General features: G+C 50.9%; 2 protein-coding genes across 2 annotated transcripts in view; one reads left to right on the top strand and one right to left on the bottom strand.

The window, feature by feature from the left end:
• DNAH9 (dynein axonemal heavy chain 9) overlaps positions 1 to 18,476 on the top strand; it is a gene marked incomplete at both ends in the record, with an annotated part of 190,321 nt that overhangs the window by 82,349 nt on the left and 89,496 nt on the right. Inside the window, 4 exons of the mRNA XM_079544232.1 lie at positions 472 to 595; positions 2,569 to 2,711; positions 5,506 to 5,667; positions 10,690 to 10,923. Of these exons, the coding sequence (XP_079400358.1) occupies positions 472 to 595; positions 2,569 to 2,711; positions 5,506 to 5,667; positions 10,690 to 10,923 (663 nt within the window). The remainder of the gene's footprint in view (positions 1 to 471; positions 596 to 2,568; positions 2,712 to 5,505; positions 5,668 to 10,689; positions 10,924 to 18,476) is intronic.
• On the bottom strand, positions 6,403 to 7,527 carry LOC306953570 (uncharacterized protein; the record flags this gene model as incomplete). Its single annotated transcript, XM_079544513.1, has 3 exons — positions 6,403 to 6,578; positions 6,677 to 6,748; positions 6,846 to 7,527. The coding sequence occupies 3 exons, from the start codon at positions 7,525 to 7,527 to the stop codon at positions 6,403 to 6,405; spliced, it is 930 nt and encodes a 309-aa protein (XP_079400639.1).

The following is an 18,476-nucleotide window of genomic DNA, read 5'->3' as shown; positions in this document are numbered from 1 at the left end:
ATTTAGGAAGCCTGCTCTCTCAGCTAGAAATGTAGCTTGATCTCAACATTAAAAAATGTGTTTTCAAAGCACCTCAATGCTTCTCTGTCTGCAGAGGTGGAAGGTAATTTGATGTTCCCTTCACTCTGTATTCATTTTCAAAGAATTTATGAAGGGTGAAGGTTTTTTTGTTTGTTTGTTTGTTTCTCATCTGTGGAAAAGCAGGATGGTGACAGATCACCCTGTCTGCTGTTGGCCCACCCTGCTGATCCAATCCAAATATCTGGTGATTAATGGAGCAAATTATTCTTTTAGAAGAAGTGTAGTTGCTTGCTGAATTTCCGGAAGTTTCTGGAGTGGTGGCTGGTGTGCTGTTCTGGGCAGCCCTGTATGTCCTGTGTGCTGCTTAGAGGGGCAGGAATTGAAGGATGGCACCTAGCCCATGTTTTGTACAAGGACAACCCCTAAGTCCACTTGCTTTTCAACCTCCAGGCAGACCTGGCAAACCTGTACGTGAAAGCTGGTGTGAAGAGCATAGGCACTGTGTTCCTGATGACCGACGTGCAGGTGGCTGACGAACAGTTCTTGGTGCTGGTAAACGACTTGTTAGCATCAGGTATGTCTCATCTTGCTTTTACTTCTCCTCTTTTTCACTGTAAATTTGCTCATCTGTAGGGCATGCTGAAGGGCAGTATATGAAGCAAATTAGAAGATATGTTGGCCAAAATCTGAACTAAATGCAGCACTCAGGTGTCATTATTGAGGATGCACTCCATCTGGTAGATTTTTTCTCTCTGATGTCTCCTAACCTTGTTTTTCCTGTTCTTTTATGGTATGCTGCCTGTGGATGTTATGTTATCTCTTGTGATATTGCAGCTGGGGACAGAGCCAAAGGAACGTATCAGAAGAGGAGGAGTTTGACCTATGGATGCCGTGCATCCACTTTCTAAGTGTCTGATAAAACAAGATTGCTTCTGGGTAGAACACTTGACTGAAGCATCTGTGAGTTGGTGGATGATGCTGAAGCCGCTGATCACCCTATCTGTGGGTGTCACATGGCTGCTTATCCCATTCCAGTCATTTTCTTCTTCATTTTTTCGGGATGCGTTGAAGTTTTTCATTTGCTGCTTGCAACAATTTGCAGAATTGTCTCCATGTAAAAGCCTCATTTCCTTGCAGAACGTGGCACGAGTGTGTGCCCTGAGTCCTCCCCTCGCAGGTTGCACTGCAGCGATGGTGCACTTTGGAGCAGCACAGGTGTCACCGTGATGGTGCAAGGGAACCCGGGGAGGGATCATTCCCCAGGCACCCCCATAAATCACTGCCATAACTGCGTGCCACTTGTTGCCTTGTTTATGAGTCAGAATAAGAAGGTACAGCTGGTTCAGGTGACCTCTGTGGATGGTGAGGGTGCAGAGTCGGCAGCACAGGGGGCTGAGAGTTTGTGAGTAACTCCAGAGTCGACATATGTTACTATAAATTGGCCAGATGGAGCAGCAAACAAGTCCTGCCTGTAATGAATTCATAACCAGGTGTAAGGACAGGGGATGCTGTGGAGGGCGACGAGAAGTTCCCTCTGTCTCATTGCCTGCTGCAGATTACACAAGCATCTCCCTGACACAAGATGAAGCTCTGCAATGTCCTGAAGCAAGGAGCAGACTTCAGTTGAGTTGCTGAGGTCATTTTACGGCTCCTTTGAAAAGCAGTGCGGTTTTTTTGTGGTTGCTTTGTGGGAAAATAGGACAGAGTGGATTCTTTTTCTAGGCTCACAACTGCAGCACAGAATTGGAGCTGCACTGAAGAGGTGACTGTGCAGGGACCTTGCCTCACTGTAACACAGGCTGGAGCTACAAGGGCTGTGCTGAGCTCTCTGGCAGCTCGCTGTTATCTACACGATTGCATTTTCTTACTTCTTCACCGAAGAAACTAGAAGACTATATATATTATAATATATATTATAATCTAAAATCTACTGATTTATATTCTCCTAGCTGGTTAATGCTCGTATTGATGGTGTCTCTTTCAATAATGATGATTTCAATCAAATCAGATGCCAGAAAGGAAGTGAAAAGTGGCAAACTGAAGAGCCACTAACAAAGAAGTCTGGGCACATTTTGGGCAATCAGTTGTATAACTGTGAACTTCTAAGACTATCTTTTAGAAGGTTTTAGTGGCATGGGGCTTATTTGAAAGTTCTGTATATGGCATATGAAGTTCTGTAGAAATTGTACAAGTCTCAAATTCATTTGTAATGCTAAAAAGAATTCATTATTGTGTAACGCATAATAGGGATTTGATTATTTTTATTATTATTTGTAATCAAATCAGCATTGTTAATTAGAAAGAAATGGGCTTTCTATACTCTGACTCTATTCCACATTTGCTTACTGTGGGCTTGTATAAGAGAGTTGGCTCTCACAAATGTTCATGTTTCAGCAGAGCAACCTTCGGTGCCACCTCCCTGCTGCTGGGGCTCATGGGCGCCTGATGTGATGACTTTTCTCTGGGAAGGGAAGCAGCTGCTTCACTTAGCTCTAAGGCTGCAACAAAATGCAGCCCCGCAAACCAGCAAGTACCCTTTTCTTCTAGGTGAAATCCCTGATCTCTTCCCGGATGATGAAGTTGAAAACATCATCAGCAGTGTGAGGAATGAAGTCAAAGGTCAGGGCCTGGTGGACTCCAGAGAGACTTGCTGGAAGTTCTTCATAGAGCGTGTTCGACGGCAGCTGAAGGTGAGACAGTGGCTGTGGGAGCTGGGGTCCTCCCCATCGACGTCAGTGCAGTTCCAAGTGTTGGAAATCCTTTGGGCTACATTGTAGGGACAGCAGCCTGCAGCCTGAAAGGCTTTTTTGCCTGTTCGTGATGTGAACCATGATTCTCTGAGCAAGTACTGAAGCATACAATTCGCTGTCTGTACTCATCACTTTTTGGGCGTGAGACAGCACTATGGGACTTGTATGTTGTCACTTTCAGGAGCTGAGTAGGACCAGCCTTTCCATTTTCAAAGCAGTGCACCAGGGGTTTAGCTGGGGTGCATCAGGACTAAGTCTTACTGCTTGGAAAAGTTGCACGGGGGATCTGCCTTCACGTTGTTGACAGTCTGTAGCCAGAAGAATTTAAAAAATGTTATCTTAAAACCAGAGTGCTGGGAACTGAGTGGGACGTGAGATACAAGATTTATTCAACTGCTGCACATATTCCCAGCTCTTCCCCTATAAATACTTCCTGATATCCCAAAACAGTTTTTGGACTTTTAGGTATGTTGAGCATGTAGAGTAAGTACACTGCAAGAAGGGGTTGGACTTCTCCAGAAAGTATTTGCCCATCTACAGAACTGTACAGTGCTGGGATCCCAAATTGAAGGGGTGGAGAGAGAGTAAAGACTTGACCTTTGCTTGGTGAATACCAATCCGTCAATCTAATACAAATCCTTTGTGTTGGAGGAACATGCTCACTGAAGTGGGGTACCCTGTTCCCTTTTTGATGTAGGTGGGCATGTGTTTAGGATCAGGAACAAGCAGAAAGTTGAATTTGAGGAGAAAATTTGGGGATCATGCTGCAATGTATTTGCCCAAGGAGAAGGAATCCAGCCCCTCTGTCAGTGTGGAGGAGAATTTTTGACAGGCTCTAAGGCTGTTCTGTATGTCTTCAGGCACCTTGGTTGTCTTCTGCCTAGTGCCCCTCCCTCTGTATATTCCTGTTGACTCTTCAGGTAAGCTAAAAGGGCACTGTGAATGTGATTTCATGGAGGCTGATTGCTTTTCCTTGTCTGCCCTTCTCCTTAATGCTGCGTTAAAGCAGATGGATGGGAAGTACTCTTTTTTGTCTCCCGCATTGAGTGACATCACTGTGCTCTGCACAGAAAGCTGATGGAGCCATCAGTGCCTAGGCCTTGCTAGAACTCAGGCAGCAGCTGGGAGTAGGGCTTGGACCAGTGGAACCTGAGCACCAGCAAACATTCTGCCTCAGGGTCTTGGGAGAGTAATGCAGGTGCAGAAGAGGGCTTTGGTACAGGAATAGTGCCCTGAAGCTTGCCTGGCCCTCAGAGAGTAGCACAGAGGTGCCCAAGGCTTATGCTTGAAAGTGTAGGAAGGTTTCCCATATGGTTGTCCACTAAATGCAGTGACCATCTCAGAGCTCTGAGTCCAGCTGCGTGCCCTGAAGTGGAAGCAACCGTGTTGCAGGCTGGCTTTCACAGCATCTAAAAACCTGGTCTTGGCTCTTAGTGGAGGTGGTGACACAGAGACAGCCAAGCCGATGGCAGCCTTCCTCATGGCCTTGCAGGGCTGTGCAGGTATCAGCCTGGGCTGACAAAGTGGAGAGAGGGTGATTCACTGAGTGAATTATTCTGCTTCCCACACTGGCCTTTGCTCAGATACTGCTACTTCATTTTGCTGTGTAGACCTGCCCGTGTCCTTATTTGTGCCTGTTTAGCAGAGCTCATAAATCCAGCAACAGCAGGCTTACAGGAGAAGGCCTGTGATAGATGGTCCTGGCAGATTTTGGTCCTTGTGACTTATTTTGCTATTGAAAATGGTGGTGAGGCAGCAAAGAGGAAAGCTGAGTTGCCTTGTTCTGACTTCACAATCTGGGTGAAGAAGTTCCCTCTGGAAGAGGAAGAGGTTGTGCTTTAGGACCAACACAGTAGGAGAATGAGACCCAGGGGAGGGGAAGGTGGAACAAAGAAGGATGCTGCAGTTTGAAAGGATGGAAAGTGGGGCTGAGAGACGAGGGAACACCCCTTGGCGAGGCCCCAGAGTAACATAAAGAGACATTTCCTGCAGATCCATAGCGTCTCTGCTGAAATACAGAAAATTCTTGGAGGTCTTGGGTTGAAAAAGAAAAAAAAAAAAAAAAAAAAAAAAAAAAAGGAGCTTGGAAAACAAACAGTCTTCTGTCTGAAAATGCAGTAAGCAGGGAAAACAAGTTCCCAACTGCTTTTGTTTTCACTCCACTGTGGTTTGAGTTTTGCCTATCTTAAAAAAAAAAAAAAAAAAAAAGTAAATCTGCTGAAAGCAGACTTGGAGTTTGAGCCACATCAGCCCTGTTCAGAGCTGGCTTTGGGGGAAGAGATTCAGGCAGGCCTGCCTCAAAGCCATGGTCCTGCCAAGAGAATTCAGGTCCTTGTTGCACTGTTTGGATCTGGACGCCTGTTCTCTGCCGGGCTTCGTGTCACTGTGATGGCAGCAAAGAGTGGTTATATTAAACTGGCTGTGGCTGTGACATTGTGCCAGGTTGCTGCCTTTGACCAGAGCAATGCTTAATGTCACTGCTTGTTTTAATTGCAGAGTAGAAAACATGTTTACTGCCAGATTATGCCTTTTCATTGGCATCAAGTGCAAAAGCTCAGGGATTGAGGTTACTGAAACCTGAGGTGTTGGCATGAGATTTGCTTTTGGGAATAACTGGAGGAGCCCAGGTTGGGCTGCACACCTGAGCTGGGCCTCGGCTCCCGGGACCTTGGGGCTGAGCTGAGCTTCAGCTTGTGGCCCTGCCTCTCAACCTGTCTCTGCTTGGGCCCCTCAGGTTGCGTTGTGTTTTTCGCCTGTTGGCAACAAGCTGCGGGTCCGCAGCAGGAGGTTCCCCGCCATCGTGAGCTGCACGGCCATCGACTGGTTCCAGGAGTGGCCGCAGGAAGCCCTCGAGTCCGTCAGCCTGCGCTTCCTGCGAGACATGGGCAGCGTGGAGGTGAGCACCTCATCCAGCCCTCGCAGAGCAGCGTGGGCCATGGTCATAAGTTCTGTGCACTGATGGTACAGTCAGTGAGATGATTGCCTTGCTGGCCAGAAAGACTGCGTACAAATCAGTGCAGAAAATAACCGAGCACTTCTTCAGGAGGGGAAACTGTTTACAAGGGTGGATGGTGATGGGACAAGGGGAATGGTTTTAAAGTGAGACAGGGGAGGTTCAGGTTGGGTATTAGGAGGAAGTTTTTCACACAGGGTGGTGAGGCACTGGAACAGGTTGCCCAAGGAGGCTGTGGATGCCCCATCCCTGCAGGCATTCAAGGCCAGGCTGCATGTGGCTCTGGGCTGGGCTCTGGGGGGGGGTTGGTGCTGCATAAACAACTGCAGGTCGTCGTAGCAAAGAGGATATGACACATTGAATAATTTAAATAATTTAATGTAATTGAACATAAAATAACATAAAATACCATAACATAACATAATGTGATGGAGTCCCACACTGTCGCCGTCCAAGGTGTTGTTGGTGGACAGCCCAGGTTTGGAGGGGTTGGGCTGGGGCCGGTGCCGGTGCCCCTGGAGCACTGCCGCTGCTCTGTGCGAGGGCCGGCGAGGAGCCCAGGGCTACAGGTAGCCTTATTTGTTGGCTGTGTCTCCTGCTGTGGCCGTGTCTCCTGCTGCACCACGTGGGCCGGTTTCTGCCGATGCTCCCATGTTGGCTGAGCCCACCCAGCTTCGCCTAGCGCGAGTGCTTTTGTTCTGGAGCATCCTGGCTCTGCGGCAGCTTCCTCTTGGTGGCTCGGATGCTGCCAGCGCTCTGCTGGTGCCCGCTGGGGGTGCAGGCAGGGGCTGGGCACTCGGCCGAGTCCTCATCCATGCCCGGGATGTTGTCCGGGACCTCTTTGGGTGCCACTTCTGGAAGAGGAAGAAAATCGCCACAGGGTTAAGGCCAGCTTTCCCACACCAAATGGGTGCAAACACTCCCCCACCAGCTCTGCTGCCCCCAAACTCACCGCTGTTTATCCAAGCCAGGAGGTCACCGATGTCGGTGATGTCCTCCGGGATGTCAGAGCTGGTTGTCGCTGCTGGGAAGCAAGAAAATGCGCCGTGAGGCAATGCCATCTTTCCCACAGCCACCCGGTGCGGCCAGCCTGCCGCCCGCTCTGCAGCCCCCAAACTCACTACCTGATTCCAGCGCTGCGATGCTGCAGCTGAGCGGAGCCGCGTTGGGATGGGGGCACACGCCGATGGGTGCTGGCTGCCCCTGGTCCTCCGGCTCCTCGGGCTGCTCTAAGATGGTGGGCAGGGTGCCGGGCACGAGGCGCACCCGCTGCTGCACCGGAGGTCCTTGGAGGACAGTGGAGGGGCCGGGCTGGCTGGCAGCCTGCAGCGGGCAGCTGCCTGCGGGCTGCGGGGGCTGCCCATGCAACGCGGCCCCGGGCTGCAGCCCCATCGGCTGCTGGGGCTGCATCGTCCCTGCCACCGGGGGATGATCCCAGCAGTGGGCAGGGGCATTGGGGGGAGGCATACCCGGCTTCATGCCCCCGGGTAGGAGCAAGAGCAGGGGTAACTGCTTCCCCCCAGGTTGGAGATGTCCCAGAATAGTGGGCAGCCCCTCAGGAGTGAGCTGAACCACAATGGGAGGCACCCCCTGAGGTGGGAGCTGACCCACGGTTGGGGGCTTCCCCCCACGTGGCTGCTTGCCCACAGCTGGGGCCTTCCTCCCACGTGGTCGCTTACCCGCAGCTGGGGGCTTCCCCGCAGGTGGGAGCTGACCCACGACTTGGGGCATCACCTCAGAGGGCAGCTGACCCACAACTTGAGGGACCACCGCAGTTGGCAGCTGAACCACTGTTGTGGGCATCCCCCCAGATGGGAGCTGACCCACCACTTGGGGAATCCCCCCAGATGGGAGCTGACCCACCACTTGGGGAATCCCCCCAGGTGGGAGCTGACCCACCACTTGGGGAATCCCCCCAGATGGGAGCTGACCCACCACTTGGGGAATCCCCCCAGGTGGGAGCTGACCCACCACTTGGGGAATCCCCCCAGATGGGAGCTGACCCACCACTTGGGGAATCCCCCCAGATGGGAGCTGACCCACCACTTGGGGAATCCCCCCAGGTGGGAGCTGACCCACAACCTGGGGGACTGCCCCAGGTGGGAGCTGACCCACAACCTGGGGGACCCCCCCAGAGGGCAGCTGACCCATAACTTGCGGGACCCCCCCAGGTGGGAGCTGAACCACTGTTGTGGGCATCACCCCAGGTGGGAGCTGACCCACAACTTGGGTTACCACCCCAGGCTGGAGTTGACCCACAACTTGGGGCATCACCCCAGGTGGGAGCTGACCCACAACCTGGGGAATCCCCCCAGGTGGGAGCTGACCCACAACCTGGGGGACCCCCCCAGGTGGGAGCTGACCCACCACTTGGGCCATCACCCCAGGTGGCAGCTGAACCACTTGGGAGAGCCCCCCAGGTGGCAGCTGAACCACTGCTGGGGGCATCCCCCCAGGTGGGAGCTGCGCTCCCTGTCCTTGGACACCTGGTGCCCCAGGCCAGACAGAAGCCTGAGGCACCACGTAGGTGACATTGGGGACAGGGAGGGTTTGGGTCGACACTGGCACTGCTCCGCTGCTGTTGGTCTGCATTGCAGCAGTGGCCAGTGGACGCACAACGGATCCAGGGATAATCGCGTCGGGTGTCGGAAGCACCGTCGGCATCCGTGGAGAAATTCTCTCTGTGGAGAAATGCCCAGATGGGCGCTGAGGTGAGATCTGGGGCACTGGCATCCCCTGGAGGGCCGCCGTGCCAGGAGCAGAGGGAGCCTGCTGCCTTACCTGCCAAGGTAGCTCGAGAGTGGCAGTGGGGGGTTCCGTGACCGCTGGGGTCAGCCCCTCTCCGCTGAGGTCACAGTGCGCCTCTGTGACACGGTGCCGTGGTGACACAGGCATTGCTCTGTGCCTGCCCCGTCACCACCGCTTTCTGTGGCCGCTCAGTGCAGCCTGCCATTGTTTCAAAGGAGATTACAAAGAGGAAGGAAACGAACTTTTTGTGTGGTGATGGTGATTGGAGAAAGGGGGAATGGTTCTAACGTAAAGGAGGGGAGATTTGAGTTAGCTGTGGCGTGGGATTCCGTTCCAGTGCAATGGTGGAACAAGGCCGAGTCCTCCTGGTGTAACTGAATGCATACAAATCCATGGGGCAGGATGATATCCATCCTGGGGCTCTGAGAGAGATGGCTGATGTGGCTGCCGAGCCGCTTTCCATCGCATTTGAACAGTAGCGGCTGTGCAGTGAAGTCCCCGGTGACTGGAGAAAGGGAAACGTTGCTGCCATGGTTAAGAAAGGGTGAGGGCGGTGAGCCTGAGCTCTGTGCCTGGGAAGATGATGGAGCAGATCCTCCTGGAAGCTGTGTTAAGGCACATCCAGCAGAAAGGAGTGATTGGAGACCGCCAGCGTGGCTGCGCCAAGGGCAGATGGTGCCTGAGCGATGTGGCGGCCTTCTATGGTGGAGTGACGGCGTTGGTGGACGGGGGAAGGGCAGCGCATGTCATTGCGTGGACTTCTGCAAGGCCTTGGACATGGTCCCTCGCCACATCGTGCTCTCTAACGTGGAGAGGAGTGGATTTGAAGGCTGGGCTGTTGGATGGACTGGGAGTTGTCTTGGTGGCAGCCAAGGGCTGTGATCCATGGCTCTGTGTCAGGGTGCTGAAGCCAGTGTCAGGGGCTCCGTAAGGGCAAGCGCAGGGTGCTGCCATTGGGTGGGGGCAATGCCAGGTATTGATACAGGCTGGGGGAAGATGTGCTTGAGAGCAGCCCTGCGCAGAAGGACTTGGGGTCCTGGTGGGCGAGAAGCTGGCCATGAGGCAGCAGTGAGCGCCTGCAGCCCGGAAGGCCAGCTGTGTTGTGGGCTGCATGAAAAAGGGGCGGCCAGCAGGAGAGGGAGGTGATCGTCCCCCTCTGCTCGGCTCCTGCGAGGCCCCATCTGCAGCGCTGCGTCCAGGCCTGGGGCCCCCAGCACAGGAAGGACGTGGAGCTCTGGCAGCGGGTCCAGAGGAGGCACTGAGATGAGCAGAGGGCTGGAGCAGCTCTGTGTGAGGAAAGGCTGAGGGAACTGGGTCTGTTGAGCTTGGGGAAGAGAAGGCTGCAGGGAGACCTCACTGTGGCCTTCCAGTGCCTGAAGGGAGCGTAGAAACAGGAGGGGGAACGGCTGTTTACAAGGGTGGATGGTGATGGGACAAGGGGAATGGTTTTAAAGTGAGACAGGGGAGGTTTAGGTTGGATATTAGGAGGAAGTTTTCAGCCAGAGGGTGGTGAGGCACTGGAACAGGTTGCCCAAGGAGGCTGTGGATGCCCCATCCCTGGCGGCATTCAAGGCCAGGCTGGATGTGGCTCTGGGCAGCGTGGGCTGCTGGTTGGCGACCTGCACACAGCAGGGGGTTGGAACTGATGATCGTTGTGTTTCTTTTCAACCCAGGCCGTTCTGTGATTCTATGGTATGATTCTTATTACTCAAGGGAACAAACATCTTTCTCTCCACATGCATAACTGTCTGTAATTCTCAGGGCAAAAAGATGTCAGGTTCTTGTTGGTGATAACCTGCTGCTGGGCCAAGGGAGAGGTGGTTGTGTTTGTTTAGTTTTTCAGGATGGAGTTTGGGAAGGATAAAGTCTACAATATTTCTTTTTATGTGTGTGCGCGTTCCCATTTGTACTGAAGAAAAGCTCAAATTTCTACTTAAGAGACTGTAATTTTGATGGAGTTGAATGCTAGAAAAATTGCTTGGAATAAGATAAAGTATGAGATAAAAAGAGAAATAAAAAGAGGTATAAAGTGCATGAGCAAATGAAGTTATTTTAGAGATAACAAAATGAAAAGGGATCAACTTGGATGTTCTGTCCTGGATTTTGCTGCAACAGAATAAAATGTTGATAAATTCCTTTATCCATGGCACAGGTCTGCACGATATATTGGTGTGGTGTTTGGAGTATTTTCTCTTTCCCTTCTCATCTCACTTCCAGGCTTCAGTGAAAGAGTCGATAAGCAAATTCATGGCCTACGTGCACACAAGTGTCAATGAGATTTCCCAGCTGTACCTGAGCAACGAGCGGCGGTACAACTACACCACTCCCAAATCATTCCTCGAGCAGATCAAACTCTATCAGAATTTGCTAATGAAAAAGAGAAAGGATTTAACAGCAAAAATGGAGCGGCTGGAGAACGGCCTGGAGAAGCTCAACAGTACGTCTGCCCAGGTGAGGAAAGCCTGGGGTCATACGCTGGTTGTTTGGCTCAGAGGAGGGCTTTACAGGCTGAAGCTGTGCAGGATGGAAAATCTGTGCTAAGTCCTGACTGACTTGAACTGGATTCCTGGGGCATAAGTTCTGTGCTTGAGGGGAAGAGGGAAGAAACGTGCGTGTGGTCTCTGCTACTTGGGTGGTGCTAATCCCAAATAAAAGCTCACAGAAATTAAAACAAGATAGAGAACCAGCTGGGTGTGTATATCTTCTTTACATGGTTATATTCCAGCTGCAGTGACAAAATAACTCAGAAAATGCAGGAAGATTAGTTGGTTTTGGAATTTCATCCAATAAACATATACTAACTTCAGCAAGATTCCTATTTTTTAAATTAAACAAAGAATCCTTTAAAAATGAAGCCAGTGTTCGTTTATCCTTGTGTTATGTTGTCTGTTAGGAATACCAGTGCATGTCTGAAATGTAGATGAGCTGTCCTGAAATCCCCCACTAAAAGCATGACTGGCATCCATCTGTGGCAATGACTGGATGTTGTTCTGAGTGTTTCACAACCTCTCTTCACTGACTCCAACTGCCTGTTTTTCTCTCCATTTCATATTCTATTAACTCTTATAAATGTTCACTTACTAGCTCCTACCGAAGCAAATGGGGTCTCCTGACGCTGCTCCAGAGGAGCGTGCAGATCGCTGTGAGTGAAGGACTAGCAGGCTCAGCCTCTTTCCTGTGTGCTCTGGTGGCATAAATCATGTCTGTCATGCTCAACAAGTTACGTGCTTGGTGGGAGGGTGATATATGGGTTTTATTAGTGCCTCTCGACTCCGATAGTCTACATCTGACTTCAAGCAGTTGCTTTCTGCATGGCACAGGACAGGTCTTTGAGGACGGGGGGATGGAGCAGACATGTTTCTTGGACCCTTTGCAGGTTTCAGCACCTCTTTAGAAAGCAGCTGAGGTTTACCAGCTGTTAGAGGAGACCACTCATTGCATCTTGTGAAGCCGGTTGGAGCTGCAAGCATTTGCCCTCACTGCAAAGCAGGCCTTACACCTGCCTTACTTCTGGTGACAAGTAACTCCCATGATACATGGGGTGCTGCTGGTTTTGCTGATGCCGCATCAGTGGACAAGATGATTTAAATCTATTCCTCTGTCAAGAGCAACTAAGATAGAGGAACAAGTCCCAGTAGTGGTCAAATGGGACCTTCTTGTATGCTTCAGGCTTATCTCCATGTGGCTGTTGTGTTGGCAGAGGCTCACTGACGTGGGAGCTGAGCAGTGGGGGAGGACTGAGGATGGCATGGAAGCCAAGCACCTGTAGGCATCCTGTCTTGCAAGTTTTGGTGTTGCAAAAAGAGTGAAGGAAAACAAAGCTCACATCTGCTTGGAGTAAGGCTGGGGTGAGAAGAGCCCATTTGTGAAGCTGATTAAGATGCAGAACGGTCAGGACAAGATAGGTCAAATTAGTATCTAAAATTAGCACTGGGGCCTAAAATTAAACACCTAAATTAGCAGATGTGCGTAACAGTCAAAAATGCTGTTGATTTGGAACCAGAGTGTAGATACTTGGTGTTATTGGAATCATACCAATCTTGAATATGGATTTGAAAGTCTGAAGTGTAGCATTCACTCATGGAAATGGCTGGGCTTGGTGTTCAGGTGCTGTCTGTAGCTTGGTGGTGCTTGGAAGCAGCATGCTGTGCTTTTGGATGTCCAAGGCAAGGAGGGAACATTGTGATAGCTGGGTATGAGCTGGCTGTGCCTTAGGACTGAGGACTTGTGCTCCCCCTGTTCCTGCTCTGGTCTCCCGGTACATGGGCACAGGTGAGGAGCTAGTGAGGAGTTCTGTGTATTTCTTCACAGTGTTCAGTGTCCCCCCAGCACTTGTGCAGGTACTTATTACACTTTTTTGACTTAGCCAGTTCATTTTCAGGGCAACCTCTCCCCTTCCTTTTAGTCTCCATTTCTTTTCTTTTGGCATTTGGCCACCAACTTTTCTTCTGTGAAAATACTTTTGTTTGCCTGCCATGAGGATGGTGGTTGTCATTCCCTGTACTCAGAAAATCAGAAGCTGGCTTCCAGTTATTAGGACATAATGGAGTTGGGAAGATTTGCGAGATGAGTCATTTGTTTTTCAGTGGTGTTTGCAATGAAGAGGTCAACGCTCTGCTCAGAGCCCATTGCTGAGCAATTTTGAGGATGACTTTGGTTAATATTATGTATCTGGATTCTAGATTCAAGTCTTGCTTGCTCTATCAATTAATTGCTGACCTTTGTGATGTATTTTGTGTTCTTGAAGCAAGGCAGGGACAATCAGATAAAATGAGTCTCCTGGGAGTCTGCCCTCCAGGTTTTCTTCAATAATTCTTCTTCTGTCTGGGTGGTAGCAAGTACTTCTTCCCTGTTGGAGTCACAGTACATTACCCTTGAATCTCCAATTTGCTTTATTCTTTCCCTTTCCATCTCACGTTACTAATGTCTTATCAGCAAACTGTCCTGGACTCGGGAAGCTGCTCGCATGTTTTTCACATTTCTTACCACAGTTTGAGACTGAATGTTGACCTTTTGTGCCCAGTGGTGGCAGTCAGTGTTCTGAAGCACATGCTGGATCTGCCTGTTCACACCTTGATATGGTCATTACATTAATGATGCCTATGGGAATGAGGTTAATAGTGTTCTCTCTTTGCTTTGGGATCATTGTCTGCTGTGGTTTTCTTGCCACTTTTGTCTCCCTCTGTACTGTTACCCTCGTGTAAATCTTGCTTTTTCCTTCTTACCAGCCACATGTTACTTAGAGAGAATCTTCTGCTTTCACCAGTGCTGGCAGACAGTGGTGTTTGTCTCATCTTCCCTGGAGGTGGCAATGAATCTTCTGGATTACTGCTTATAAAGCATGCCTCACGTTGCTGCACCATTAGTTGTGAGGGCTCGTGCCTTTCAAGAGGGGTGAATGCCCAGAACTGTGATCTTATTCAAGACATGAGGCAATCTCTTCCTGCCTTACTTGTGAAGCTGCTTCTCTATTTTAAGCAGCTCTCTGTAGTCCTGCTGTGTGTGCCTGTGTCCACATTGCCCCAAGCCTTTTAGTGCTTCCTGGGCTCTGTATTTGGGCTGTGGATTTCTGATTTTCGGCCTTCCCATTCCATTCCGTGTCCATTGTTTCTTTTGTACAGAGACGAGATGAATAGGGATTCCTGGCCTCAGTCTCCAGAGTGGCTCTTATTGTATGGAGACAAACAAGAGGTTTATCTCCATCAGCCTTCATCCTTCCCATCTAAAACAGCCGTTCCAAGGAACTGGTACTGAGGGTGTCAGTGATATCTTCTGTGCTCGTCTCTGTTTGCATCGTGCTGTTTTGTGCATCGTGTTGTTGCATTCTGGGTTGTTGTTTGTAGCCCCAAGCAGGAGCACTGTGGAGCTCACCCAGGAACGACCAGGGAAATGCAACTAAGAAAGAAGCTCGGAGGATTGCAGTTGGCTCTGCCAATCTGAATGGTTAACAATACTTTTGTATTTTTTGGGTGGATGTGGATTAGGAGTATGGGGTTACCAGTGCAAGAAGGGAGACCGTGACTGCTGGAGAAGTCCTGGGCTGTGGGAGGGCAGATGGGAGCTATGCTGGGAAGGCTTCCTGCACACCCCTGGATAACAGATGTTAGTAGTGGTCTGCCTCTAGATTTGGAAATGCAGTAGCAAAAAATAGCAAAAAAGCAAAGCCTAACTATGTGCACAAACTTTTAGAGTGGAAGGTCCTTCTTGGCATGAAAGGAAGGAAGTGTGGGGCCTTCTGTTAACATGAGATCTATAGACAGAGGAGAACCTTTCATGCTTTTATTTCTAGCAGCACTCTGTTGGGGATGGCTCTGCTTGCCATTCATGGGATCATGCCTATGGGTTCTGCTGTCCCTGTGCCTTCCCAAAGGCAGTGGGGTGATGTCTCCCAGTAGACCTGGGTCTCCTCAGGAGTTTTTAATGACCTTTAAGGGTCCCTTCCAACTCAAAACTGGAAGACTAGAGAGAATGTGGCTCCCCTGCTAAGTGAGGGGGGTGTTCTGGTAACGGGGGATGCTGAGAAGGCGGAGATACTGAATGCCTTCTTTGCTTCTGTCTTCAGTGAAAAAGCTCCCCCTCAGAAATCTGAGACCCTGGAGGTCAGTGAGAGGATCTGGGGAATGGAAGACCTCCCTTCAGTCAGGGAAGAGGTGGTCTGAGAGCACCTAGGCAACACCAATGTTCACAAATCCATGGGACCTGATGGGATGCATCCACGGGAGCTGAGGGAGCTGGCAGAGGTGGTTGCTGAGCCGCTTTCTGTCATCTTTGAGAGGTCTTGGAGGACGGGGGAGGTGCCTGAAGACTGGAGGATAGCCAATGTCACTCCGGTATTCAAAAAGGGCAAGAAGGAAGATCCAGGCAATTATAGGCCTATCAGCCTCACCTCTGTCCCTGGAAAGGTGATGGAACAGCTGTGCTGGATGCCATCTCCAGACAACTGGAAGATAAGGAGGTGATCAGGAGCAGTCAGCACGGGTTCACCAGGGGGAGGTCGTGCTTGACCAACCTGGTAGCCTTCTATGATGTTGTCTCTGGCTGGAGTGGATGGGGGGAGAGCAGTGGATGTAGTCTGCCTTGATTTCAGCAAGGCTTTTGATGCTGTCCCCCACGACATCCTTGTAACAAAGCTGAGGAAGTGTGGGATAGATGAATGGACAGTGAGGTGGGTTGAGAACTGGCTGACTGGCAGAGCACAGAGGGTCGTTGTTGGCGGTGCAGAGTCCGGTTGGAGGCCTGTAAGCAGCGGTGTTCCTCAGGGGTCGGTGCTGGGTCCGGTCTTGTTCAACATCTTCATCAATGACCTTGATGAGTGGATGGTGGCCACCCTCAGCAAGTTTGCTGATGACACGAAGTTGGGAGGATTGGCTGACACGCCTGAAGGCCGTGCTGCCATTCAGTGAGACCTGGACAGGCTGGAGAGCTGGGCAGAAAAAAACCGGATGAGGTTTAACAAAAGCAAGTGTAGAGTCTTGCATCTGAGGAGGAATAATTGCATGCAGCAGTACAGGTTGGGGGATGAGCTGCTGGAGGGGAGCTCTGCGGAGAGGGACCTGGGTGTCCTGGTGGATGACAGGTTGGCCATGAGCCAGCAGTGTGCTCTTGTGGCCAAGAGGGCCAATGGCTTACTGGGGTGCATTAAAAAGAGCGTGTCCAGCAGGTCGAGGGAGGTGATCCTCCCCCTCTGCTCTGCCCTGGTAAGGCCTCATCTGGAGCACTGCGTCCAGTTCTGGGCTCCCCAGTACAAAACAGACAGGGATCTCTTGGAAAGAGTCCAGCGGAGGGCCACGAAGATGGTGAGGGGCCTGGAGCATCTCTGCTATGGGGAAAGGCTGAGTGAACTGGGTCTGTTCAGCCTCGAGAAAGGAAGACTGAGAGGGGACCTGATCCAGGTCTATCAGTATCTGAGGTGTGGGGGGCAGAATGGTGGGGTCGGACTCTTTTCAGTGGTGAGTGGAGACAGGACAAGGGGAAACGGCCGAAAACTGCAGCATAGGAAGTTCTGCACCAATGTGCGAAGGAACTTCTGTACAGTGAGGTGACGGAGCACTGGAACAGGCTGCCCAGGGAGGTGGTGGAGTCTCCTGCTCTGAAGATGTTCAAGACCTGCCTGGATGCCGACCTGTGCGACGTGCTGTAGGGAACCTGCTTTGGCGGGGGGGTTGGACTCGATGATCTCTGGAGGTCCCTTCCAACCCCTACAATTCTGTGATTCTGTGAAAACATTCTGTGATCTCTGTGATGTGTAGGATGGAGAAATGGATGTGACAGACTGTTATTGCTCTGGATCCAAGCGTGGTATTGAGAGAAACTGTTTGCTGTGCTGAAAGGGTGAAACTGGAGGAGTAAGGTCATCAGTTTGCATTCCTAACACCATCCCCAGGAAATCACTAAAGACAGTGAGTTTGGTTATGTAGGCATTGCTGCTCGTTCTTTCTATCCGCTGGGCAAACGCTCTTAAATTGCCCTTGCTCAGCTGCATTTGAGCTTTATCGTCACTGAGAAAATGTGATGGTTTTCTAGTGTGCTCCCAAGCCCTGCTGGAGGTAAGGAAGGCTGCCAGCCACCACCACCCCCCAGCATGCTGAGCTTTGCTGGCAGAGGGTCCAGCAAAGTGCCAGGATCCACACGGCACCCCAACCTGCACTGTTTCTGCTGGGGGCTTAACACATGACCCAAACCAGTTGGACAGGTGACTTGGTAGCACATATTTCTCTGAATTGAGATATTAGGAATTCTTTCAAGAAGAGCTCTAACTGATTTTCCTGATTATTTTCTTTTTCTTTAATCCTGACAATACGTTCTTGGCTGAAAGCAGGTTGTGTCAGGGCATTGTCTGTTCTCACAGTCAGTGCTGAGGGCTGAGTATACATATGCTCCTTTTGTAGAGCTGTGGAGAGCTAGTGGGTTATAATCCCTTGTTTGCCTTGTTGTGGTCATGTAAAGCCATAGAGCTCCTGGCAGGGTGTGCGTCCAGCACGTGAGCACGGATTTGGGGCAGGTCACAAGGCCGATCTGCAATCAGCAAAGCCTCCCACTTCAATTTCCTGCAATCTCAAAAGACACAGAGCTGCACGAGAGGTTGCTCTCTGGTTGCTGACTGAGGGGATTACGTGCTCCCATGTGTCTGGAGCTGCTGGGATTTACGGGCGCATCTTTGTGCTGGTTAAAGCAGTGCTGTAGCCCTGGGCAGCAGGAGGTGGAAAATGAAGTGTGCAGTGCAGGAGTGCAGTGAGATTCCTAAGAAACCATTCTCCACTTGAAGCTGATGACAAACGTCAATAGCTTCAGTTTGTGTGTGTTCCAAATGGGGCTCTCTCTCTTCATGCATGAAAGCAGAATTGTGAACAAAAACAAGCATCTGACTTCCCTCACGGTGAGAGTTTTTACATGGCAATGCTGTACCCCAGGAGCTATTAACAATCCTTTATGAGCTCAACAACAGGACAGCAAACGACTCTGCAGTCTGCACAGAGGCTGTGTAAAGTCATCAAAACGGCTTTTAGAAAGAAATCTTCTGTCCTCGAGTGAGAGCCGGCCTGAGCTCCTGGCTGTGCAGGTGCTGCAGCCATTGCTTGGAGGGCTCCTGCCCTGCAGGGCTCAGCTGCTGCTGGTGTGTGGGTCCTCAGAGCACCCACACTTCTCCGGGCAGCAGTGCCAGGGTCTCACCAGCTCTGGGTAGAGGATTTCCTCCTAACATTGAACCTAAATCTTCTCTTTTCTAGTTTAAAACTGTTACCCCTTGTCCTATCACCACACTCACTGACAGAGTCCCTCCCCAGTTTTTCCTGTAGGCTCCTCGAGGTACTGAAACGCTGCAGTCAGGTCTTCCCAGAGCCTTCTCCCAGCTGAACATCCTCAGCTCCCTCAGCCTTTCTTAATAAGAGAGGCGCTCCAGCCCTCTGAGCATTCTTTGTGACCCTTCTCTGCATGCCCTCCAACAGCTCCTCATCTTTCTTGTGCTGGAGGCCCCAGGTCTGGACACAGTGCTCCAGATGGGGCCT

This window comes from Tetrao urogallus (assembly GCF_951394365.1).
Source record: "Tetrao urogallus genome assembly, chromosome: 18".
Classification (NCBI taxonomy): domain Eukaryota; kingdom Metazoa; phylum Chordata; class Aves; order Galliformes; family Phasianidae; genus Tetrao; species Tetrao urogallus.
This window is presented reverse-complemented; position numbering and strand designations above follow the sequence as displayed.